We start from the raw sequence: 24,883 nt of genomic DNA, 5'->3' as shown, positions 1-24,883 counted from the left end.
AATCTCATTGATATCAAGATTGCCATGGCAGAATAATCCCTAGAATTTCCTGTGGTAATACAATACTCAACTATGGGTAATTTACCAGGCTGCAAAAGGTGAGTGTGGCAACCATGTTCAATGCAACTTTCATATACTGTGTGTGTGTGGTCTGACCAATGTACACTTTGCCACATTAGCAAGGTATTTTGTAGACTCCAGCCCTCCACAAATCCTATTATCCTTTACTGCACTGAGAAGAGCATTAGTCTTTGTGGTTGGTTGGATGAATACTTTGACATAATGTTTCCTGAGGACTCTGCCTAACTTTGACAAAATATGCTCACATATGAGAGGTATACTGTGGACTGTTACTTCTGCTCTTGCTTATGTGGGTGATCATTTTTCTTCCTCCCTAAGGCTGTGTTGATCTGATGAGCAGAATATGCTTAATCTTTGAACATGGATTGTAGGTAATCCAACTCCTTTGCAATGCTGTTTCTATCAGACACAACATTAGTGCAGTGTAACAATGTTTGAAGAATGTCCATAGCTTGTGATGGGTTCACAAGTTGGAGAGGTTATGTAATAAGTGAGAGAGATTGTTAAGTTCCTTGTGTTTTCTACTGAAGTGCTGGGACAGTGGTCTCATTCCAAAGTTTGTCAGAATTACATATTTTATTAAGAACACCATGGCAAAGTTCATCACATGTAAGACAAAAATAACATAACAAAGAGGAGGATTCATTTTACTCATTATTGTAAGGATGGCATTTCATAACAGTTGATTTATCTGCACATGGAGATGACATGGGCCAAGTTGGACTGGGTTGATAAGGAGTCAAAAAAAAAAATTGAAAGTTCACTTGTGTATTAGCAATAGCACCACAAGAGGGTGCTTTTTGAGGCTCCATGTACAATTTTAGGGATAAGATTTTCAACAACATAATGCCATCAGTGCTGAAGACTGGCCTGACCTTCATACCTACTTCTAGAACCTTGCCTTTATCTGATTTTATTAGTGCCGTGGAAGAAGGTGTTAGACCTCTTCTCAATGACACTGTAGAACAAATAAGGCATGAAACATTTCACATACTTACATGAGCTCCACCACAGAAGAATAGTGCTTCCCTCATGGAAAGTACTGCATTACACAAGTTACACACTCACATGCTGGTCCTTCCAGAGGACAAGGGAAACACCATTGTGTTCTTGTCACATGACCAGAACATTTATAATGTACTTAGTAAATCAACATACTGGAAGAATGAGAAAGACCCCACAGGAAGAGCAGAGAGGAAAATTCAGAGATGTTGAATGCTTCTTCTGCTTTGCAAGTAGTTGTGAAAATATTAAGAACTCCCAGTTCTGTTCCACTAAGGTTATATGGTCTTCCAAAGATCCACAAAGAAGATCTTCCATTATGCCCTACTAGGAGCAATATCAGCACTCAGACATACATTATGTGATCAAAAGTGGAGCAATATCAGCACTCAGACATACATTATGTGATCAAAAGTATCCGGACACCCCAACAAACATACATTTTTCATATTAGGTGCATTGTGCTGCCACCCACTACCAGGTACTCCATACCAGCGGTCTCAGTAGTCATTAGACATGATGACAGAGCAGAATAGAGTGGAACCCACGGACTTTGAATGTGGTCAGGTGATTGGGGTTCACTTGTGTCATACATCTGTACGTTAGATTTCAACACTACTAACATCCTTAGGCCTACTGTTTCTGATGTGATAGTGAAGGATCATGTACAGCAAAATAGCATCTGTTGACTGACAGAGACTGCTGGCAGTTGAAGTGGGTTGTTATGTGTAATAGGCAGACATCTATCCAGAACATCACACAGGAACTCCAAACTGTATCAGGATCCACTGCAAGTACTATGACAGTTAGGTGGGAGGTGAGAAACCTTGGATTTCACGGTTGAGTGACTGCTCATAAACCACACATCACACCAGTAAGTGGCAAACTATGCCTCACTTGGTGTAAGGAGCATAAACATTGGATGATGGAGCAGTGGAAATATGTTTTGCCGAGTGACAAATCATGGTACACAATGTGGCAATCCAATGGCAGAGTGTGGGTATGATGAATGCCCGGTGAACGTCATCTGCCAGCGTATGTAGCGTCAACAGTAAAATTCGGAGGTAATGGTGTTATGGTGAGATCATGTTTTTCATGGAGACAGTTTTCACTTCTTGTTGTTTTGTGTGTCACTATCACAGCACAGGCCTACATTGATGTTTTAAACATTTTCTTGCTTCCTATTGTTGAAGAGAGATTTGGGGATGGTAACTGCATCTTTCAACATGATCAAGCACCTGTTCATAATGTATGGCCTGTGGCAGAGTGGTTACATGTCAATAAATCCCTGTAATGGACTAGCCTGCACAAAGTCCTGACCTGAATCCTGTAGAACACCTTTGGGATGCTTTGTACCACCAACTTCGTGCCAGGCCTCACTGAGTGACATCAATACCTCTTCTCAGTGCAACACTCTGTTAAGAATGGACTGCCATTCCCCAAGAAACCTTCCAGCACCCAATTGAACATATGCCTGCAAGAGTGGAAGCAGTCATCAAGGCTAAGGGTGCACCAACACCATATTGGATTCCAGCGCTACTGATGGAGGGCGCCACAAACTTGTAAGTCATTTTCAGCCAAGTGTCTGGATTCTTTTCATCACATAGTGTATGACTTAGCTAGACACCTTGTTTCTCTACTGAGACATTTTGTGGGTAAGTGCTTGCATTATATTCACAACTCTGTTGAGTTTATTAATAGACTGCAGTCATTTAAAGACAATGAATCAGATTGCTTTGATGTCACCCCACTCTTCACTTAAGTCCCTCTCATGGATTCATTGTTACTCATCAGCAATAAATTCAAAGTCAGTTTAACAGCACTATTTCATCATCGCCTATCCTGAACTTACTTTTTATTCAACAGCGAATATTTTGAGCAAATTGACAGTGTTGGCATGGGTAGTCCTCTATCCCCTCTGGTAGCAAATTGTTTTATGGAAGAAGAGGGCACTGGATTTGCTGAACTTAAACCAAAAGTCTTTTGGTGACATGTAGATGATACTTTTGTAATACAGCCGCACAGTGAAGAAGAACTGTCATGATTTTTTCAGCATCTGAATTCAATCCACAAGAATATCCAAATTATGGAGGATGTGGAGAAGGGTGACTGCCATTTCTGGATATCTTGCTCAGTCATAAAGTGGATGGAACCATGGGTAATTCTAGACTCTATGACATACCTTAGACATACCTTAGAAGACAGTTGAAAGAAAGGTAAACCTGTGTTTGTAGCACTTGCAGATTTAGAGAAAGCTATTGACATTGTTGACTGGACTGCACCCTTTGAAATTCTGAAGCTGGCACAGATAAAATACAGGGAGTGAAAGATTATCTACAACTTGTGCAGGAACTATATTGCAGTGATATGACTCGAATGATGGGAAAGGGAAGCAGTGACTACAAAGGAGTGAGATAGGTTTATTTAGCCTGTATGTTGAGGGAATTATATATAGGGCAGAAGAAATAAAAACATTGAGGTTTTTCAATGGCATTGTAATTCTCTCACAGACAGCACAGAACTTGTGAGAACAGTTGAACAAAATGGCAAGTGCCTTGAAAAGTAGGTACAAGATGAACATCAACAGATGTAAAATATGGTGAGTGAATTAGATTAAGAAATAAAACAGTAAAATGAGAAGATCAGTTTTGTTAATGTGGACAATAAACAGTACAAAAAGGAAGAGAAAATATGCTTTTGAAATGTGATGCCTCAGAAAGATGCAGAAGACTATATAGGTAGATCAAATAACTAATGAGGAGTTACTGAATCAGATTGGTGATAAATGAAATTTATGGCACAACTTTACTAAAAAAATAGAGACCATTTGATAGGACACATCCTGAGGCATCAAGGAATTGTCAGTTTGGTATTGGAAGGAAGTGTTGGGGACAGGAAGATTAAAATTGTAGAAGGAGACCAAGGAATGAATGCTGTAAATAATTTCAAATTAATAGAAGCTGTAGTAATTATTCAGAGATGAAGAGGCTTGTACAATATAGAATAGTTCATAGAGCTGCATCAAAGCAGTCTTCAGACTATAGTCCACAAAAACAACCACAATGCTCCTATGATGTCCTCTTTCTAGTTTTACTTATGCACAGATAGGTTCTAGTAATAACTCAAAATAACTAAGATGACACTGCTGATATTTAAATTACAATCAATACATGTATCTTACAAAATGTTAAAATATGGAGCTATTAATTATTTAGTCATAAAAAAATAGAAATGGTAGGCAATAGTTGTATACATCTGACAATTAAGTTATTTGATTGTATATTCCATAAATGGTGTTAATTTTAGGATATATTTTCAGCAGAAAACTTTTAAGTGTGTTTATTTCTCTTCATTTTCTAGTAAAATCAACTGAGAATGTATTAGAAATTAAAATCTTATACTAGGCATATTTCATTAACTAAGTTTTTTAAGCAATAATATACATTTTTAGATAAGGAAAAATTAGAGCTACAACATGGTTATATTTTAATCTGTTTTTATAATAACATCAACATCTTTTAATAGTGATATTACCTGAATTATAAAAGTTTGAAAGATAAGAAAATTTTCTTTACAAAGGACACAAACTGTGTTTTAAAATGAGGTATGTGAATTCTGAAGTTCATTTCTGAAGTTTAAGAACCATGTGGTGCCTCTGAATCTCTAATGTTAAAAATACTCTTATGAAAAATACATATGGAAAATATTAATATCATTGCCACCATCATATACTAGGTGATACACTGAACTAAAAGTACTTTAAAAATACAGCTTAAAGATTTTTAATATTTCATGTATGAATGGTTTACAGATTTTATAAGAAAAAGAAAAAAATAGTATTTATATTAGGATTTGTGTCTGACAAAGTGAAGCTATTCATTCTTGCTGTTTCATTGCCCATAGTAGTTTGAGGCATATCGACAATGACATAGTTATTATTAGCCAAGCAGGCAACAGTTAAAATATTTGACTTTGTTAATGGGGACACAACCACACCTCTGCTTGCACCATTTCATCACTAACAAAGCAAAGTCCCTGGATGCATTCTTTAAGTCTTGGAAACAAATGACACTTGGATGGGGCCAACTTAGGGCTCTGTGGTGGTGAATGATCAATGACAGTGAGCCCAAGGTTGCAGATTTTGCAACACTTGTTTGTGGTTTTGCACTGTCATTCTGAAGAGAGAGTGCTCCATGTAAGGATGAACTCTTCGAATTCGAAACTTGATTACAGCATGCTGTTTCTCATGCACTGACACAGCTAAGTTACATACTGCCATGTTACATGCCACAATATAGAGACATCTATTGGCAGGGGGCTGCAAATATGTATACAGAAAGAGTAAAGATGTAGAATGTTAATAACATTCATTTTATTTCAGAAACTTCAGGTATTTTTGCATTGAAATTAGGAGGCATTACTTATTAGCACACCCTCATATATCAATTACATAAAAGAGAGCAGTAAAAACAATAAATAGTATTTAGATCAGAACTCATATCAGACCAAGTGGACCTATTCTACTTGTTTTGTTTCAAAGGGAGGTCATTGCTGACCAATATGAATATCAACTTTTCACAATCATAATGAGTTACTGCTGGGAACCAGTTCTACACATATTTCAAGTAAGGAATAAGATTAGCCATTCTTTATGATTTTTGCAATTTTCATAAATGTTTGGGTATATTGAACACATTCCATCCAGTTAAGAATGTAACTTTTGTGGCATCTTTCACTTTTTCCTGTTTGAAATACAGAGTATAATAAGTTGATAAGCAGGTCACATGAGCTGTATATAACCACATTTTGTGTAATAGCATTTGAACTTGGTTCCTAAATCTCTTAAGCTATCAAATTAATTTTTAAGCAATGGAAAGTCCAGGTTGAAATATCAGCAATATTATGAAAAAGACAGACTGCTACTCACCTTAAAGATGACATGTTGAGATGCAGATAGGTACAACAAGAATAATTGTTACACATTGAGCTTTCAGTCAGAGCCTTCTTCAAAAAAGAAAAGAAATCACACAGACATTCACACAAGCAGTCACAGACCATGCACGAGTGACCCCTGCCTTTGGCTTTTCTGGCTAGACTGCAATTAACGCGTTGTATGAAAGCAGCTATCTGGAGTTGTGCAGGGAAGGCAGAGGGATGACAAGAAAGGGGGAGGGGGGAGGAGCAAAGAGGGGAGCAGAGTGGGTGCATGACGAGGGTAAGGGAACATGAACTGGAAGGAGGTGATAAGACAGAGGGCGGAGGGTAAGGGTGGTGGCAATTTACTGCAGGCTGAAGTTGGGGTAGTTTCAGAAGTGGAGAATGTGCTGTAAAGACAGCTCCTATCTGCACAATTCTGTTATCCTTACAACTCAAGCCTACTGTCACTACGCCCTCCATCCAAAAGTTTACACTCCCTCTGTTCTGTCACTTCTTCCCATTTCAGGTCTGTTCACCCCCACTGAGTGCTGCTCTCTGCCTATGAACTCACTGGTCTTTTCCTCTCTCTGCTCCTTTTTCTGTCTTTGTCCTCCCCCCCCCCCTCTCTCTCTCTCTCTCCATTCTCCCAACTTCCTTATGCTGTACTTTGTTGCAGCTTTGTCCAGACACATTCTAGTACCTGCACACTCTGCCGCACAGTTGTCTTCTCTCCACCCAGCCATACCCTCTATCCCTCCCCATTTCCTGCCCCACTCCAGTTTGCTGCTTTTGTTCAGTGCACCATTTACAGTCTGGCCAGAGCATCTGGAGATATAGCATTTGTGTGTGGGTGAGGTGTTCCTGTTTGTTTGTGTGTTTTCCTTTCATATCTGAAGAAGTCTTTAGCTGAAAGCTCAGTTTATAACAGTCTTTTTGTTCTACCTGTATGTAACTCAATGTATCATCTTTACAGTGAGTAGCAAATTAATTTTAAAATTGCTAAAACTTTCCCCTAACTAAGCACATCTTGCAAAACATTAGTCAGCCCATGGGCATTGTGGTAATACCATATGACACTGCATCTAGCCTTGCCAATGGTTTCAATTGGATGAGGAAGAGAGCTCACAAGTTTCTTCGTGTATACCATACACACATTAAGCCACTCAATGAACTACCAAATTATAGGACTGTTGATTGCTGCTTTTCATCTGCTTATGTGGGATGAATGGTGTGATTTAGCAGGACAGTGGAGGTGTCATAGGGTGCTTGTATGGATTCCAAACAAGGAATGTATGCGTACGCCCATATGAACATATCCTGTAGATGTCACCATCTTGAAAGAGGGAATTCTCCACAGCACACATTTCATGAACATGTAGAAGAAATGGCCACACTTTTTCTACATCTACATCTACATCCATACTCCGCAAGCCACCTGACCGTGTGTGGTGGAGGGTACCTTGAGTACCTCCTATCAGTTCTCCCTTCTATTCTAGTCTTGTATTGTTCATGGAAAGAAGGATTGTCTGTATACCTCTGTGTTGGCTCTAATCTCTCTGATTTTATCCTCATGGTCTCTTTGCGAGATATATGTAGGAGGGAGCAATATACTGCTTGACTCCTCGGTGAAGGTATGTTCTCGAAACTTCAACAAAAGCCCGTACCAAGCTACTGAGCGTCTCTCCTGCAGAGTCTTCCACTGGAGTTTATGTATCATCTCCGTAACAATGTTCATCAACAGTGTTGAAATAAACTTCCTGGTCCATATTCATGGTAACCTAAGAATGTTGGCCTGAATCATAGTATGAGAAACACCACCAAAACATCACAGAACCATTTTTGGCCTGAACTACTCTCTCCACATCCTGCAAGCTGACTACACAATACAACGTGTCATTTTAAAAGAAGCAAAATAGCAACTCACCAGGCCCTGCTACATGCCTCCAATCAGCTACTGCCTAGTTTTTGGTTATTGAATACATGCAACTTTATGTGTCACAATGAGCAATGGCTGTTTGGAAGGTACTAAACTCCAAATGTCTACTGCATTCAGTTTGTTTTGTTTTTTCCATTTGAAAAATTGTGAAAATTGACCAGCACTCAATGACAGCAGCAATCCCTGTTGGTTACAAACAAATTGCAATTGACAATGGTCAATGGTCCAGTAACTGTCACTTGGGATCTGAGATCTTTTTATGACCAATGTTGTTATGGCATGGTATATGGCTCTGAGTGGTATGCAATTCCTTGTAGACATGTTGGATAACCTGCATTGAGACACCATAAAATTGAACAACTTCATTCAATATGCAACTATGTGTCACAGCCCACACATTGACCCATTCTACTGCTCTGGTCAAATACCACCAACTGGCACATAGACACCACAGCATTATCTTGACCTCTGTCAGTAACAGAGGGTCACATGGTCACCTGATGCATCACCTGCTGCATTAGAAAGCGATCAGTGTGCTCTTTTAAGAGGTGCCTAACATTTGGTCTAGTCAGTTTATTATAGTGTAAATAGTAGGTGAGGTGGTTGAACCTAGAAGATAGTATACCTAGGAACATATGATGTTTGTAAATTGAAGGCAGAAAGGAGGATAAAGGAAAGGAAATGGAAAGGATAACTGATATCAGCTGCATTGGGACATTCATATAACACATAATTTTTGTTTGTCAGTACTTTAGTAGCTGGGTTTAAAATCACAAGAAGAAATGCACACTAGAGACTGCTAGAAGCAGTTTACGTCATTTTCTACAGTTTTTATGTTGCCAGATATGAGGTTATCTTTTGTACAGCATTTGTAAATAATTTGAGTGCTGCACATTTGAATGATTTATAATATATTAAAGCTATTTGGAATATATTGTTAAATCTTCAGCTATGTAATTTCATGACAAGTACAATTCTACATATTTTTAGAACTTGTTATGCAATGTTTCAACCTTTAATCCATACTTAGTCATGCGCCATCTTGTGCCTCAGAACAGAAGAAGGTCTTTTACCATGGAAGATGGAATCTTTACAAAGTAAATGAGTTTTATTAATGTCTTAACAATTTCATCAGTCTTTAAAATGGAAATTTATGTTAATTTCCAATAGCTTCAGTATCAAAAGGTATTTAACTTGTTACTGGTTTGTGATAATAATTCTGTTTAATTTGATTTCAGTTGCTGATTATTAGTGTGTACTATAGTAATAATGTAATGGTCAGACAATTAAATACAGTATTGAAAAGATTTCCTTGATTGTTATATTGTTCAATTTCAATAAAACATTTACTCCTAGGTAGATGACCATTTTGTACTTTGGACCATGTTTTTCTGTTTGGAAAAACCTTAATTTTCCAGAGTAATTTTTGTAATTTCAGAAAAAAGTGCAGCACATATGAAGTCAATGCCAGTATTTACAAACACAATAAGAAAATATGTCAAACTTCTACTACAGAACAGGCTAGAGGCAAAAGCAGCTAGCCCTGTTGCATTTGTACCTGTAGTCTGACAAGAACTCTTCATTGATATCTGCAGATGCTGCAGTTTTACTGCTTGTAATTATGAGTCCACAGGGCTTTAATACTAGAACTAATGATGCTCATGCAGTGACTGAAATTGATTTGCAACAGAAATAAACATTTCTACTCCAACAACCAATGTTGACCCTCCTTTTGTTATTAATACTTCTGTGGTGGTCATGGTGCATGCAACTCATGATGGAGGCCCCATTCAAAAAAATTATTTCATTTTTACAAGTTAATTAGTTTGTGAAGTGTGAAATTGTTAATGATCTCTTGATTTACTGCAGTATTTTGATGGTCCAAACACTTTATTTATGTGATATCTGAATTTCAGGTGATCAAATACTTGAATGGAATGGTGTTCCATTGACAGGCAAAACTTTTGAAGAAGTGCAAAGACTCATTTCACATACAGAGGGTGAGATTGAAATTGTGGTGAAAAGGTGAGCAAAGTTCAGCAGAAATTCATTTTCAAATAGTAAAAAAGTTTATTTCATCTCATTTGTTTGTCTGTATATGTCTGAATATTGGATGCTACACATAATTCTGAAATTTCTCTAGTAACTGTAGTCTCACACATTTAAAAAAATCTATCTGTTTCTCTAATGATTCATTGTTAACTTTACACATATTGACATTAGACATGGCTAAACATGTTCATGCACCTCAAGGAAGATACCTCTCTCCTGCATCAATGTGCTCTGGTAAATATTTATTTTCTTTTACTTCCAGACTCTCATCACTGCTAATTTATGTTTTCACACCAATTTTATCACATTAATTTTTATTGATAGTGGTCTGCATTATAGGATATAGGCTGCGGAAACTTGGCTAATGGTTACTATTTAACTGAGTATAACATTTTTAATTTTGTGATCCATTCATCATTAGGAGCTATCTAAATTCATTGAATCTTCTGTCATTGATATACAATATGTAGCAGAAATAATTCCTTTGGTTGGAATTATACCTCCCAGATTGTGAATGAAAATATAAGCATAATGAAACAAAAGAAGCACATCTGTAGAAATATCCTGTGAGATTATCACTTAACGTAGCTTTTTCTAATAACAAAATTTGGAAATGCATACTGAATTTCACCATAGATTTGTATATCATTGCAAGCAGACGTAGTGTCCACCACAACATCTTTAAAAGCAAGAGTGATTATGGCCAAAGTATGACCAATAGCCAGAAAAACATCATTGGAGTTACTCTAGGAATTCTGCACTGCTGTTCTGGGATAGGTCGTAGTGGAGGCAATTTGCTGTTACCATTGTCTCACCAGTTATGAAGTGACTGATGAATAACCTGTATCATATGAATGGCTGTGATGAGTACTTTTGTAATTTAACATTGTGTTTGTGTTGTTTTGTATGAAAGGAGGGCAAAGAGAGAACCTGGTGGCTTACTTATCTTGAAGTCTTGAATAGGATGAAGGAGGCTACTGAGCTTTTGTCCCACTCAGAATAGATGAATCACCATTCTCTCACACTCTTACTTAGTCACATGCTAGGGAGCATTTGGATGGTAATGCAAGGCACTATGCTAAACCCTGATGATCAGAAGCTAGACAACACCACCTCTCTTCCTCAATGGAAATTAAAATTTCTCCAGCCAGCAAGACTGTGGATTTAGTTGCATTTAAAATTGTTTGTGCTACTAGCTATTAATCACTTAAACATTTCTGAGCTGAAATATGCTAATGTTCCACCTGTTTTCAAGCAAGGGAGTAATTTTTTTTAATTTTAAAATATGTTATGTGTAACTAACTTATTAGCAATCTGAGCACAAATGCATAGTGTCAAAGTCTCAGTTAACGTTTTCAAAAGGTGACAGTACCAAGATGATTATTTACACATTGAACAGTTATGTGGTTAATTCGCAAGACAACTAATTATAGGTTCCCAGAATTTTCCATGACTAGTTAGAAGTGGGAAATAGCAATGTTGCAGTAACGATGGTAAAATGATACAAGTTATACATGTCAGCTGGAAAATAAATATGTTAATAGGAAAGATTCTATAGTTACATAAGCTGTTCAGAGTGTCCTTGGAACCCTTCCAACCAACCTCTCCCACCTCTCCCTCCCCCCACCCCCCCAACACCACTCTCTCTCTCTCTTTTCTTCCGTCATGCAAGAGTGACCTGTACATTGCTCGTAATCGTGATGTGACTGATGCATATTCTTACTTTCACTGTTAGCATGAGGGCTAAAAGTTATAATAGGGATTGCTGCCACAAACATTGATATGTACATAATGAAGTCCTTTGTGAATACTGTATTTACCTATGTACTAACTAGGGAACAGCACTGGCCAGTTTACACTGCCCCGTTACACCACCCAGGACAACACTTTGCCTCTGCAGTTGTGTACAGGAATGGCTCATTACAAAGCAGGTTGTTCTGTGTGGAAGTATGTACAGGTACACAGCACCAGTGTACTGTACCCTGTAATTGGTGTCACTGTTGTAATCATGATATTGATTTACCTGTCCATCCGTTCTAGACACTCGACATGGTATTCATAAATCATGAACTGGTTAACATGATATTACTGTATGGATAATATCACCAAAATGGCACATGTGTGGCACAGGTGTATGCCCAGCAGTACCCTAATAGACATCATCCAACCCACCCTGCCTTCGTGGGACAGGGTGGATGCCTCCACAAATACGTATCCAGAGTTGAGGTGTAATACATGAAGCAGTAGAGGTAGCTGTTCTGGCAGCCATTGCAATAAACCATCATGCAAGTATTCCTGAAATGGAGAGACAGATGGAAATCCCTTGAACATGCATGATGCATTTTCTGCACAGGCATAGATACCACCCACATCATACGGCACTACATAAAGGCCTCCATGTCAATGGTGTTCACATTGCCTGGAATACTGTCAGTGGATTCTGCGGCAAGACCAAGACTTTGTGCTTAGGGTACTACTTATCGATAAACCTACATTTACAAACCATGTGAATGCCAACTTACACAATATGCACTACTGGTCGCCAGACAAGCCACACTGGATTCACCAGGTAGAACATCACCATCAGTGGAGTGTCAATGTATGGTGTGGTATTGTAGGACACTACACCATTGTCCCATATTTCATTGATAGCACTCTTAATGGGTGACAGTATGAGTGGTTTCACATTGATGGACTAAATGGGGCTGTCCGATTCAGGGATTTCCAGTTTGGTTGCTGGAGCTCACCCCCATGGACTTTTTACTCGGGGTCATGTGAAAGATGTGGTGTATGAGCAGGTCCCAACAACAATGGCCAACATGAAAGTCCATATTACTGCTGCATATGCTGCAATAACACCACAAACAGTGACAACCATGGGTGGGTCCATGATGGAGCATGCTCAGCATGTTGCCAAGCAAATGGCACTCTTCAAACATACGTTGTAGCATTTCAGCTGTGAGACATGTGATTGCACACTGGCATACATTTTGTGTATTACAGAGAAGATGTATGTTTGTTTTGTTGGTATTACTTGTGTATGCATTCCATCATCTGCAATGGTTCAATTATCTAACAGTCATTAAAGATGTTCGACACATCCTGTACATGGCATTTACCACTGTATAACTGATGTACAACTACATACAAAAATAACATGTATCCCTCTGTGCAACCCTTTGACAGCCATTAATTTTGTTTACTTTGATCAGTAGTTGTCAGTATTACATTAAAATTATGTCCATTGTAGTCCTGTCGAAAAGTTCAATAAAGCACATACTAGTAAACCAAAGTCACTGTTTTCATTGCGGGTGACTGGACACTCTATATTTCCCAGGCCACGTACTGACAGTATACATACCTGTATAGCATTTGTTGCATCACATCATGATTACAAGCAACATGCAGGTCATGCTTGTGTCATGGGAAATTTTGTTCATTTCACACGTCAATTTCGTGTTCCAGTTTCTCAGACTGTAATTGACTTATTGCAATGCAACCAATGCCATTATTATTGTGATTTCTCATACTGTTGTTTGTGTATGGAATATTTTGGGTTTCCATTTAGAAACAGAAGTTTCTATTGTCTTAGTAAAAATGTTTTTGAAATGTAATCTTTTATATTACATTGGGCAAAAATTTCATTCATGGTCCACTTTAACAAAAAATATAATACTAATTCACCATGTTACATGCTACAAGTTACTATAAACCTCAACCTGTTAATTGAGGTTTTCCATGTGCCCCCCATGCAGTTGGATACAATACTACACTTGTCTCTGTAATGAGTTACAAATTCTTTTAGACATCCTCCAATCATTGTGTAAACATTTATTTATTTATTTTCACATCTAGTTCTGTAGCACCAAACTGAGGAGCAAATCTCCAAGGTCATGGAACATGACAGTACATGAAATTACAGTTTAAAAGTAATAACACATAAAGTAAAATGTTTATCAATCCAAAAAAAGTCAAGCCATAAGTTTATGTAAATGCAATTAACAATATAACATACAAACTAGCGTAATTTTTCAAGGAACTCCTCAGCAGAATAGAAGGATTGACCCATGAGGAAACACTTCAGTTTCAATTTGAAAGTGCATGGATTATTGCTAAGATTTTTGAATTCTTCTGGTAGCTTATTGAAAATGGATGCTGCAGTATACTGCAAATTTTTCTCCACAAGAATTAAGGAAGTGTGATCCAAATGAATATTGGATTTCTGCCAAGTATTAACTGAGTGAAAGCTGCTAATTCTTGGGAATAAGCTGATATTGTTAACAAGATATGACAGTAAAGAAAATATTTATTGAAAGGGCAATGTCAAAATACCCAGACTAGTGAAAAGGGCTCAACAAAAGGCACACGAACACCCAATTTCTGATCCAAAAATATCCTTCTGAAATGGGAATCATTACTCCAAAATATAACACCATACACCATACAACATAATGAATGAAAATAAGCAAAGTAGAGTAATTTTTGTGTCAAACAATCACTTACTTCAGATACCAATTGGATAGTAAAAATGGCAGCATTATGTATTTGAACAAGATCCTGAACATGGGCTTTCCATGACAGTTTACCATCTACCTGAACGCCTAGAAATTTGAACTGTCCAGATTCACTAATCATATTCCCATTCTGTGAAATTAAAACATCAAATTTTCTGAGCCGTACTGTGATGTAGTGTTAGTTTTTTTTCTACAAGCCATGAAGTTATGTCATGAACTGCACTATTTGAAACTGAGCCATTGTTGCACACAACATCCTTTACTACCATGCTAGTGTCATCAGCAAACAGAAATATTTTAGACTTATCCCTAATACTAGAGGGCATATCATTTATATAAATAAGGATCAGAAGTGGCCCCAACACTGACCCCTGAGGCACCTCCCATTTGACTGCCCCCTCTCAGGCCCCACATGACTGACATGACTGATGATGTTATTGCTCCAGTAATTCAATGGTATCATTCAAACATTCAAAGTGCAGTACACTTGACTTTTTAGACTCAAGGTATGTGGCATGTCTGTATAAGCAGGTACGGCTGAGCAGATGTTATGTCTGGCACTGAATGGCACTGAATATGGCTCTCCCAGACCCACTGATTCCATATTTGCATGTCCTGAACAATGCAATCAGCAAAATTGCAGGATGATTAAATACAGTCTCAATAACCCATGATCCTCTGATGTCAAATTGTGGTACTTCTTTGTAGATGTTTCTCTTTGTTAAGCAAGGCATAACACATTTTCTCACAAAAACTCAACATTCAACAGTGATTTCTGAATGAGAAGTGTAATATTTTCTTATACATAGTATGTAGATGGCATCAGTTCTATCTACCTTGTGCAGACGTGCTGAAATGCTAATCGTATGCATATCGAAACATCTAGCACACTTCATACAAGTCTCACATTTGTTGTATTCAGCTTCCATAATGTTATTTTAATTGCCAGCAGTGTAGATGAAAATTCATGACTTAACAAAAGAAGTCCAGGAAGGAAAAATGACAATATTATGAAAAGGATATATTGCAACTCAGCATATAGTGGAGATGCTGAGTCGCAGATAGACATGACAAAAAGACTGTCAAACAAGTAACCTTTCAGCCAAAAAGGCCTTCATGAGAATTAGACAACATACAAACACACACTCATGCTAACGTAACTCACACACACATGACCGCAGTCTCTGTCAACCGCAGCCAGTCTGACCTCAGCAGCTAGAGAATCTGGTCATGTGTGTGTGAGTTGCATTTGCTTGTGTGTGTGTGTGTGTGTGTGTGTGTGTGTGTGTGTGTGTGTGTGTGTGTGTGTGTGCATGTGTTTTGTCTAATCTCGATAAAGGCTTTATTGGCCCAAAGCTTCTTTGTTTGACAGATTTTTTGTTGTGCTTCTTTGCAACTCAGTATCTCCACTATATGTTGAGTAGCAATCTATCCTTTTCATAAAACCCATGATTATTGATTCAAGGAATACTGAAAACATTTGTAATGAAACAGCATGATTTTTAAATTGAATTTAATTGTAGAATAAAGTTCTAAGCTTTAATTTTGATTATACCTCCATTCTGTTGTAGACTCATATATAAAATCTTGCCCATGTCAAAAAGATTTTTAAATAGTCTGAATTTAATTTTAAGGAAGGAGAAGAAAAGCTTATGCCAGAACTGGACCGTTAGAAAAATTTATAGTCTGCCCTTCTACAAAAAAAGCTTAAAATCAACAATAATAGGCCCCACACAAGTGATCTCAATCAATTTTATTGAAAGATAACTATTTACAATGGAAAAAATACATATTTTTAAAATGTAAATCTGAAGTGGCTAAACATGTGAAATATTTCACTAAAATCAATGATAAAAAAAATCAGTCATCTAGCTTAAGTGGTCACAACTGATGACAGGAAACAAATACTGCTATTCAAAAGCTACCACCAACTGGAGTGATATTGGCTCATGGCAGGTAACATTGGCTCAGAGGGCAAAAAAGGTTCTCTGCCACACAGTTCCATATATATGTCAATGAATATCCATGTTTCTTGCCTTAAATGAAAGATAGCACCATTAGGTATGTTGCTTTTTCACTTTTTTTTGTAGCTCACAAATCTGCTGCTGCAGCAGCACTTATGTGACAAGTCTGTTAGTCAAGGCACATTAGTGGTATTCAAATTCAAGTTTTTGTTATTGCTTCATTTGTTTAGATTGGATCGTAAGACAAGTAATTCTGAATTATTCATTTTCATAAGAAATAAAGACTATATTTCACAATGAGGTGACATTATTCCATATTTTGCAGTAACTTTTGCCTCAACAATTTTAGGCTCAATTTTATTTATTTTGTTACCTGACAGTACATATAAATTTCATACTGTTTTGATGAGAATTTTTTTCTGTCAGTCTGACAGCTGTTTCTTGTGCTGCTAAATGAACTGACAAACTACCTAAAAGAGACTGTGATCCAAAACCTTATGTCCAGGTTTAAAAAGTGGAACTGTCTCACTAAACATGCAAAACCTTCTTGGATGCTTACCAATGAACAAAAATGAAGTTTATCTAGTAGGAGAGGCAGCCTTAGATCAGCAAGAGAAAAAAAGAAGTCACTGTTTAACATCCATAACTGATCCTAGGAAGATGTAATACTGAGAGGATGTTGCACAAAATAAGCCAGTCCAAAAAGTCTCTAAAAGAAACCTATCTTCTGTTTCTTAAGTGGACAGCTTTGTATAATCAATTCTGTTAACTTTTAAATTGTGTTATATTTTTGAAATGATTGACCTAATAAAAATAAACAAATCAGGATTTTCCTTGTTCATTTTATCTTGTTAAATTTTAGTTATTTACTACAATTTTTGGAAATAAATTATTCACTGAACTTTAGCAACAATATGTTAAATACACACATCAAAAAAAGTTTTGCATCACCCCAGCTCCCAGAACTCCCGAAGACAGACGTTGACTGTGCATATTGTATCACAGATACAGTCACTTTGACTGTTCAGAGATGTCACTAACCCCACCCAAAGATGTAAACAATCATGCATGAGCAGCACCTATTAGACGGAGGGGGTTCGACAGCTGTTCACTTCCAGTCATTCCACCAGGACGGAGGTACACAGCTCATGTTGTCTATAGTTCAACCATGCCTAGACAGTTAATACCATGGTTTGCTCACTTCTGCATTGTTACTTTGGGCCAGGAAAGGCTCTCAACTAGGGACGTGTCTAGGCGTCTCGGAGTGAACCAAAGCAATGTTGTTCGGACATGGAGGAGATACAGAGAGACAGGAACTGTCGATGACATGCCTAGCTCAGGCTGCCCAAGGGCTACTACTGCAGTGGATGACCACTACCAATGGATTATGGCTCAGAGGAACTCTGACAGCAATGCCACCAAGTTGAGTAATGCTTTTCGTGCAGCCACAGGATGTCGTGTTATGACTCAAAGTGTGTGCAATAGGCTGCATGATGTGCAACTTCACTCCTGACATGCATGGCAAGGTCCATCTTTGCAACCACAACACCATGCAGCATGGTACAGATGGGCCCAACAACATGTCGAATGGACCGCTCTGGACTGGCATCATGTTCTCTTCACCGATGAGTGTCACATATGCCTTCATCCAGACACTCATCGGAGACGTGTTTGGAGGCAACCGAGTCAGGCTGAACGCCTTAGACACTCCGTCCAACGAGTGCAGCAAGGTGGAGGTTTCCTACTGTTTTGGGGTGGCATTATGTGGGGCCAATGTACGCAGCTGGTGGTCATGGTATGCGCTGCAATGGCTGTATGATACATGGAGGCCACCCTCTGACCGATAGTGCAACCATATCAGCAGCATATTGGCAAGGCATTCATCTTCAAGGATGACAATTCACGGCCCCATCACGCACATCTTGTGAATTACTTCATTCAGGATAACGACATTGCTTGACTAATGTGGGCAGCATGTTCTCCAGACATGAACCCTACTGAACATACCTGGGATAGATTGAAAAGGGCTGTTTATGGACAGTGTGAACCACCATCCACTCTGACTGATCTATGCCAAATCGTCATAGAGTGGGACAATCTGGACCAACATTGCCTTGATGAACTTGTGGATAGTATGCCATGACAAATACAGGCTTGCATCAATGCAAGAGGACATTCTGCTGGGTATTAGAGATACCAGTGTGCACAGCAATATGGACCACCACATCTGGAGGTCTCACTGTATGGTGGTACAACATGCAATGTGTGGTTTTCATGAGCAATAAAAAGGGCGGAAATGGTGTCTACATTGATCTCTATTCCAATTTTCTGTACAAGTTCTGGAACTCTTGGAACCGAGGTGATGCAAAACTTTTTTTGATGTGTGTATAAGTGGCAACAAATGAAAATGAGATGCATGGAATGAAATAAGTAAACTGCTTGTTGCTTTACAAGTAATCTGTGTAACTGTTAATACAAATTTCCCACTGTGACAAGATACTCAATAGCTTCACAGAAAAATATTTGCCCTTGTCTACAGGACCATGATTGTGCCCAGGCATCCATCTCTTCATCCACAGTAAATCGATAGCCATGAATGTCTTTCTTCAGGGCTCCAAAAATATGGAAATCGTAGTGGGAGAGAGCAAGACCCTATTGAGGATGTGAAAGGGCTTCCCTGCAAAACTTCTTCAGTATATCTGAATCAGCCTTGCCAACACGTGGTTTGTTGGTTTACCATGAGACATAGATACTAAAGAAAATATTATGTTGCAATTACCAGCTATCTATCAACTTATCAGATATTAATGTGTCAAAAAAGATGAAAAAGTGGGCCAGTTTACCCCATCTGATGGTACCTTATGTCTGTTCAAGGAGGACAATCTATGCTCACCAGTGGCCCACAGAAATGGTGCTAACAGGAAAGATGAAAGAGATAGTGTGGGTTGTGACACAAAAACGAGACAGAAGAAAATGCTATGAACAGCTTGAACACTCTGTGGATGCTAATTGACATCTTGCAAGCTGCAAGGTCCTGCAGATTATTTTAGCACTCTACTCAACACTCAACTTAAAAAATAATATTTAACAGACATATATTTATTCTTTAACCTAAAAATGATGCAGTTCACCGACAGTATCTTGCCCCTTATTCCTCATATTACTTATAGATAACAAAATGGCCAGTGTAGTAAAAGTCTTCAAAATACAATATAAATGTGCTGTCTTAACCACAAATCTTATAAAATAAAGTGTTCTATTATTTAAGGCTCTTTGTAAAGCATATACAACCCAATAGCCCTACTGAATGGGTGAAATAGCAAAATTCCTAATTTTACTGTGTTTATTTGCAGCCCACACATTAACTATCTCTAAAAATTACAGTCAAAACAATGACAAAAAATTCTTAAATAAAAATGTGGCATGTTGTCAATGTCTCTCAGTAGTGGCTTACTGGCAGAAACACAAAGCAGTTACAGAACTTACAATCTGGTGAGGCAATGAGACACGGCACAGTCCAGTGCAACATGTGTTGGGTGTCAGCAGCAACGTGTATGTGAGGGGTGTAGACCTATTGGTGACAGCAAGCTGTCACATTGTTGAGGAGGGTGTGGCCCCCTGCACTGAAGCCAGAGCCTTGGGCTGAGTAAGCACAAATGGGGTGTTCTATTGAATGGGCAGCAGATGGAACACAGCTGCAAATTGTTGTCAAGACTGTACACGCCTGACAAGTGAAATAGGTTAGCCACACAACCACAGATAGCAATGAGGTGATGCTGTCCAGGTGAGGGTGGCATCATGCTGGACACTCTAGGCCACTCAAATGGGTGGCAGCAAACAGTATGGCATGGTGTTGCAGACTAGCTACAGAAATAGATAGGCAGACAGCTTGGCCATTAGTCCAGTGTAGACTTGGCAACACAGTCAGCAGGGCCAACAGCTGATGGACAATATAAGATTTTTATTTGCTGACAGCTGAACATGCACTCTTTTAGCAAGGATTCTGATCCACAACAACAGGTGTCCTACTACCCCATATATGATTCAGTATTGAAATACTTGATACATGCTCTGTAACACTACACAGTGCATTGTACTTTAGCTAGTCTAGGGGTATATGCCCTCTTAAGTTGCAGACAGACACAACTAAAAGACACTCACACATTAACTTTTGGTCACAGCCTTCATCAGAAAGGGGTACACATGCATATTCATTCCTTTTTCTGATGAAGGCTGTGACCAAAAGCTAATGAGTAAATGTCTTTCAGTTGTACCTGTCTTCAACTTAACATGACATCTTTACAGAAAGTAGCAATCTATCTTTCTCCTTATATTATTGATATTCCAACCTGGAGTTTCCATTGTTTGATATACAACCTTTTTACTATGACAGTTTTCTCTATGTATTTTGAGTTGGCAATTTTGGACATTTGTTGAGTTTTAGTGGAAACATTTTCATCAAAATTAACTTTAAGGGTATGGAACATAGAACTAAATGCATTATTTGGTGCCAGTTGTTCAAATACTTGGCGCCAATCTATAGAAGAAGCTATATTTTTAAAAGTATATAAACTTTTCTTTGTAATAACCTTATCCGTCAACACTTAATTTGAATACCAGCTTGGAATTTTTTTGTGTATTCACAGAGTTAGTTCATAAATTCATGATCACTACACTATGATATGCAAACTTAGGGTCAGCTACACTTACTTCATAGTCACAACTATTTAGATTTGTGACAATTGTGTCAAGGCAAAGAATTTCTCTTGTTTGTAGATGATTCACTGCAAATAGTTCATAACTGTTTATTAACTTCATAAAAGCTCTCTCTTTATCAACATCTTTCCTGATATGAATACTGAAGTCTCCATATAAGGCAAATTTTGTTCCTAAGTGCACTAGATGACATAGGCAGCTTTTCAATTCTTTGACAGAATTTTCAAAATTGGCATCTGGGAAAAGATACACAGAAACAACAATAAAGCTAGCATGTGGCAGCCTCAATGCATCCAATTCTAGGTCCAAGTCTATACAGAACAAGCTACTTAAGTCAATTTTATTAGCACTGAGTTTACTGTTTGGATACACAGACATGCCACTATGGATAGCAGTTTCTCTACACTATGCATTTGCCATTCCCAAACATGTAATACATCTGTAGTGTCTTGTTTCTGGTTGGGCTAGTAAGTGTTCACATATGCATAATACACTGGGTCTTACATTGTTGACAAAGAATGATAATGTATAAAGTTTCATCCTAAGGCACTGCACATTTGCACTGACTATAAATAAGCTTGCATATTTTCCAATGGTGTCATTTCCCTTTCTACTGGAATGTTCTTGGTCTTGGAGAGTTGCACTGGAGCACTGGGCATCCTACAAAATAAAAACATCTTGTCAATATGTTCTTCAGACAGACATAATTATACGTTATTTTATCCATTAGGTTGAACTCAACATCGGTTTTAACACTGTTATTTAGTTATTTCATTTCAGTTTTTCTACTGTGAAACAGGTGTGACTGGGAAAAGTGTTTCATAAAAAGTTTGTAACAGTTTCAGGCACTTAACATATGACTAGAATTTTCCCAGAAGATCTAACAGATCTACCACTAGGAACTGACTAAAAATTTATGTACACTTCAGACATGGGCCAACTTATGGATGCATGAGTGGCCTTTACATTTTCTTAATAAGTTTTCCAGCAGTTTCTTTTGTAATGAGAATGTATTAATACTATTTTTCCAATTAAAGTTCATATCAACTTAGACAGTAGACACCCAGAAATTTATAACCTTTTGTGTATTTTTTATAGCAGAAAACTGGTGAGCTGTGTCTCTTTTTATGTTGAAAGGAGCCTATTTCTACTAACTCAAGCAATGGTGTTCATAAACTCAAAATTTCCATTCTCATTTATTGCTTCTTCTCTTGGTTAAAGTCTGAAAAATTGGATGCAAGCATGTACAAGTGGTGAAGTAGATCTGACGATGCATTCATATAGATGGAACTTTTGTTTCTTAATCTCACTGATTGTTACCATTATACTTGAATGATAAGTATGATTATTAAAACTATATTTGATGGCTATGTTGATCACTGATAGTACAATGAGAACAATTCACAACAGGGGAGTACTAAACTGTTTGGCTTGGGGATGATTTAGTGAGGACCACTCATGCACAGCAAAGAGTGGCACATCAGCAGCCAAGAACAACAGACCATAACATTACTTTGCAACAGATTATGTAATCACTGAGTTCACAGAGAACCTGGAGAACAGGATATTGTGATGACCCAGGGTGGATAAAACGGAAAAGAAGAAATCATTTCCCTGCTTTTGACAAGATCAATGTATAGTTTATTTAACTAAGTGTTACACCTCTAACTCCTATAGGTTCTCTGTGCACTATACTTAAGTATTACCATACACAGCCATATCAACTTCATTTAGATTCCACAACCCTTAATAAAGTCTGATGAAAAAAATAGGGAGAAAGGAAAAAGAAAAAAATACTTATTTAACTATTTGTTTCATGCACAGAGAAATTCCATTTTTAATTTCACCTCATAGAGTTGACATCAGATTTTTAATGTGAATTACTTGGGGTATGAGTGACTTGCCCTTTCCTTTTAACCTTCTCCAACTTATCCTCTTATCTTTCTCTCTTCCATACTGAAGGACTTAATAGTCCCAAAAGGTAGGGCACTGTCATGATGTGCCTGACAGAACTATTTTCTGCCTCCTGAAGGTAATTTCTGACAAGTCATCATAATTTTATAGGTTTCCGGAGTGATTTTTTTTCTTTTGATACAGCTTATTTCAGACAAAAGGGGAGAATGATATTATTTAAATTATAGCATCCATTGTCATTTCTGTAGAGACTGATCCTTCAAATGATCCAAGGCCTCCTTGTTATTTTCCAATATCACCCTTTATTTATATATTTAACTTCTTTATTGATGTACTCTTAAGGCTGTTTAAAAAAGTCAATGCAAGTGAAACAAAGTACATAAAAAGTACTTTTATTTATAAGTTAATTATGTAAACATCTCATCTTCTTCTTGCACCTGTTTTGTATTTCCCATTTTTGTTGTTGTTTTTATATTTTACTATTTACTTCAATCAGTCTCTTCCACAAAACATTTTACTATTTCTAAACATTGTCTGTTCCCTAGTTTTCCTTTTCTTTTCTCTCTCCTCCTTATTGTCTCTCCTCTTCCTCTTCATTGCCTTCCTCTTCTTCACTTGTTTTCCATGGTTTCTCTACAGATCTTCCCAAACTACTTTCCTACCACTACATGTGAAAGTTTTCATACTTATCCCTTCTCTCTCATGGCCTCATGTGAGGATATAACCTGTTCTATTGTCTTGCAGCTTTTCTGTCTCTGTTCCAGTCAATCTTCCACCATGTTTTCTTTTCACTCCCTCACTCTCTCACCTTGTGAGAACACTACTCCACAAGTTACTCTCATTGATTATGTAGTTTCTTCAAAGGGAGAGAAACAATGAATTTTATTATACACTGCACTGAGGTCACTGTTCATAATTGTGTCTGATGCAGTAATGTATAAAAATATTACTTTGTGTTATATCAAGTTTTTGGTATGTTTGATACTTCTGTTTCAGCAACATTTGACTCAAGATGTGAATGGAATGAATTCTGGAAAATGCTAATTCTTGATGACACTCCAGCCTTCACCTCGCAACTCATCCAAATTATTCTTAGCCAGCATTGCTGAATTACCTGTATCTTATTACTTGATAAATTTATCATGAATGTGATGTAACACTTTTGAATGTGGTTCACAGCCATTTAGATTCCCTTATTGAAATATGACTGGTTTGTGAGATAAATTCAATTAATGTGTTCTTCCAGTGATAAAAAGTAATTAGAGGCACATGTCACTGTGGATGATTATATCATATCTGGCATATCACCTAAGATTTATCATGTATTACAAAATATGCATTGACTCCCTAAAAGTACAAACTGAATATTTTTGCATTTCTTACTTTAATAACTAAAATGTAATCCTAGATAGAGAATAAGTACTAAATGTGAACTGATTCTTATACATTTGTTTCATGAAAACATAAAAATGATATTAAATTAGAATTTTATAAGGAGTTTGATTTAAGATGTAATTGATGAAAATAGGTAGCTTCAAAAATGTAACTTATAATCTTGAAAAGCCTTTAAGTATTACAACAGACTAAAATCAATTAATGTCCTAATAAATAAGAAATAGGAGTCATATCTTTTGGGGGTGCTAGAATGCAAAAAAGAGTAGTGATATGAGATGCTATAAAATATTTAAGTTTCATTATTTTCTTAAAACAGGTGCTTCTTTGCAACACATATAATGACAAAACATTTAATAAACAGGAAATATTTTAGCCTATCATACAAAAGACAA

At 37.4% G+C, this 24,883-nt stretch overlaps 1 protein-coding gene across 1 annotated transcript in view; it reads left to right on the top strand.

The window, feature by feature from the left end:
- Positions 1 to 24,357, top strand: part of LOC126248544 (protein piccolo-like) — a 77,157-nt gene extending 52,800 nt beyond the window's left edge. Inside the window, exons 5-6 of the mRNA XM_049949605.1 lie at positions 9,853 to 9,961; positions 24,093 to 24,357. Coding sequence (XP_049805562.1) covers positions 9,853 to 9,961; positions 24,093 to 24,102 — 119 coding nt within the window. The 3' untranslated portion in view covers positions 24,103 to 24,357. The remainder of the gene's footprint in view (positions 1 to 9,852; positions 9,962 to 24,092) is intronic.
- The last annotated feature ends 526 nt before the right edge of the window (positions 24,358 to 24,883 follow it).

The sequence above is a fragment of the Schistocerca nitens genome, chromosome 3 (assembly GCF_023898315.1).
Source record: "Schistocerca nitens isolate TAMUIC-IGC-003100 chromosome 3, iqSchNite1.1, whole genome shotgun sequence".
NCBI lineage: Eukaryota > Metazoa > Arthropoda > Insecta > Orthoptera > Acrididae > Schistocerca > Schistocerca nitens.
This window is presented reverse-complemented; position numbering and strand designations above follow the sequence as displayed.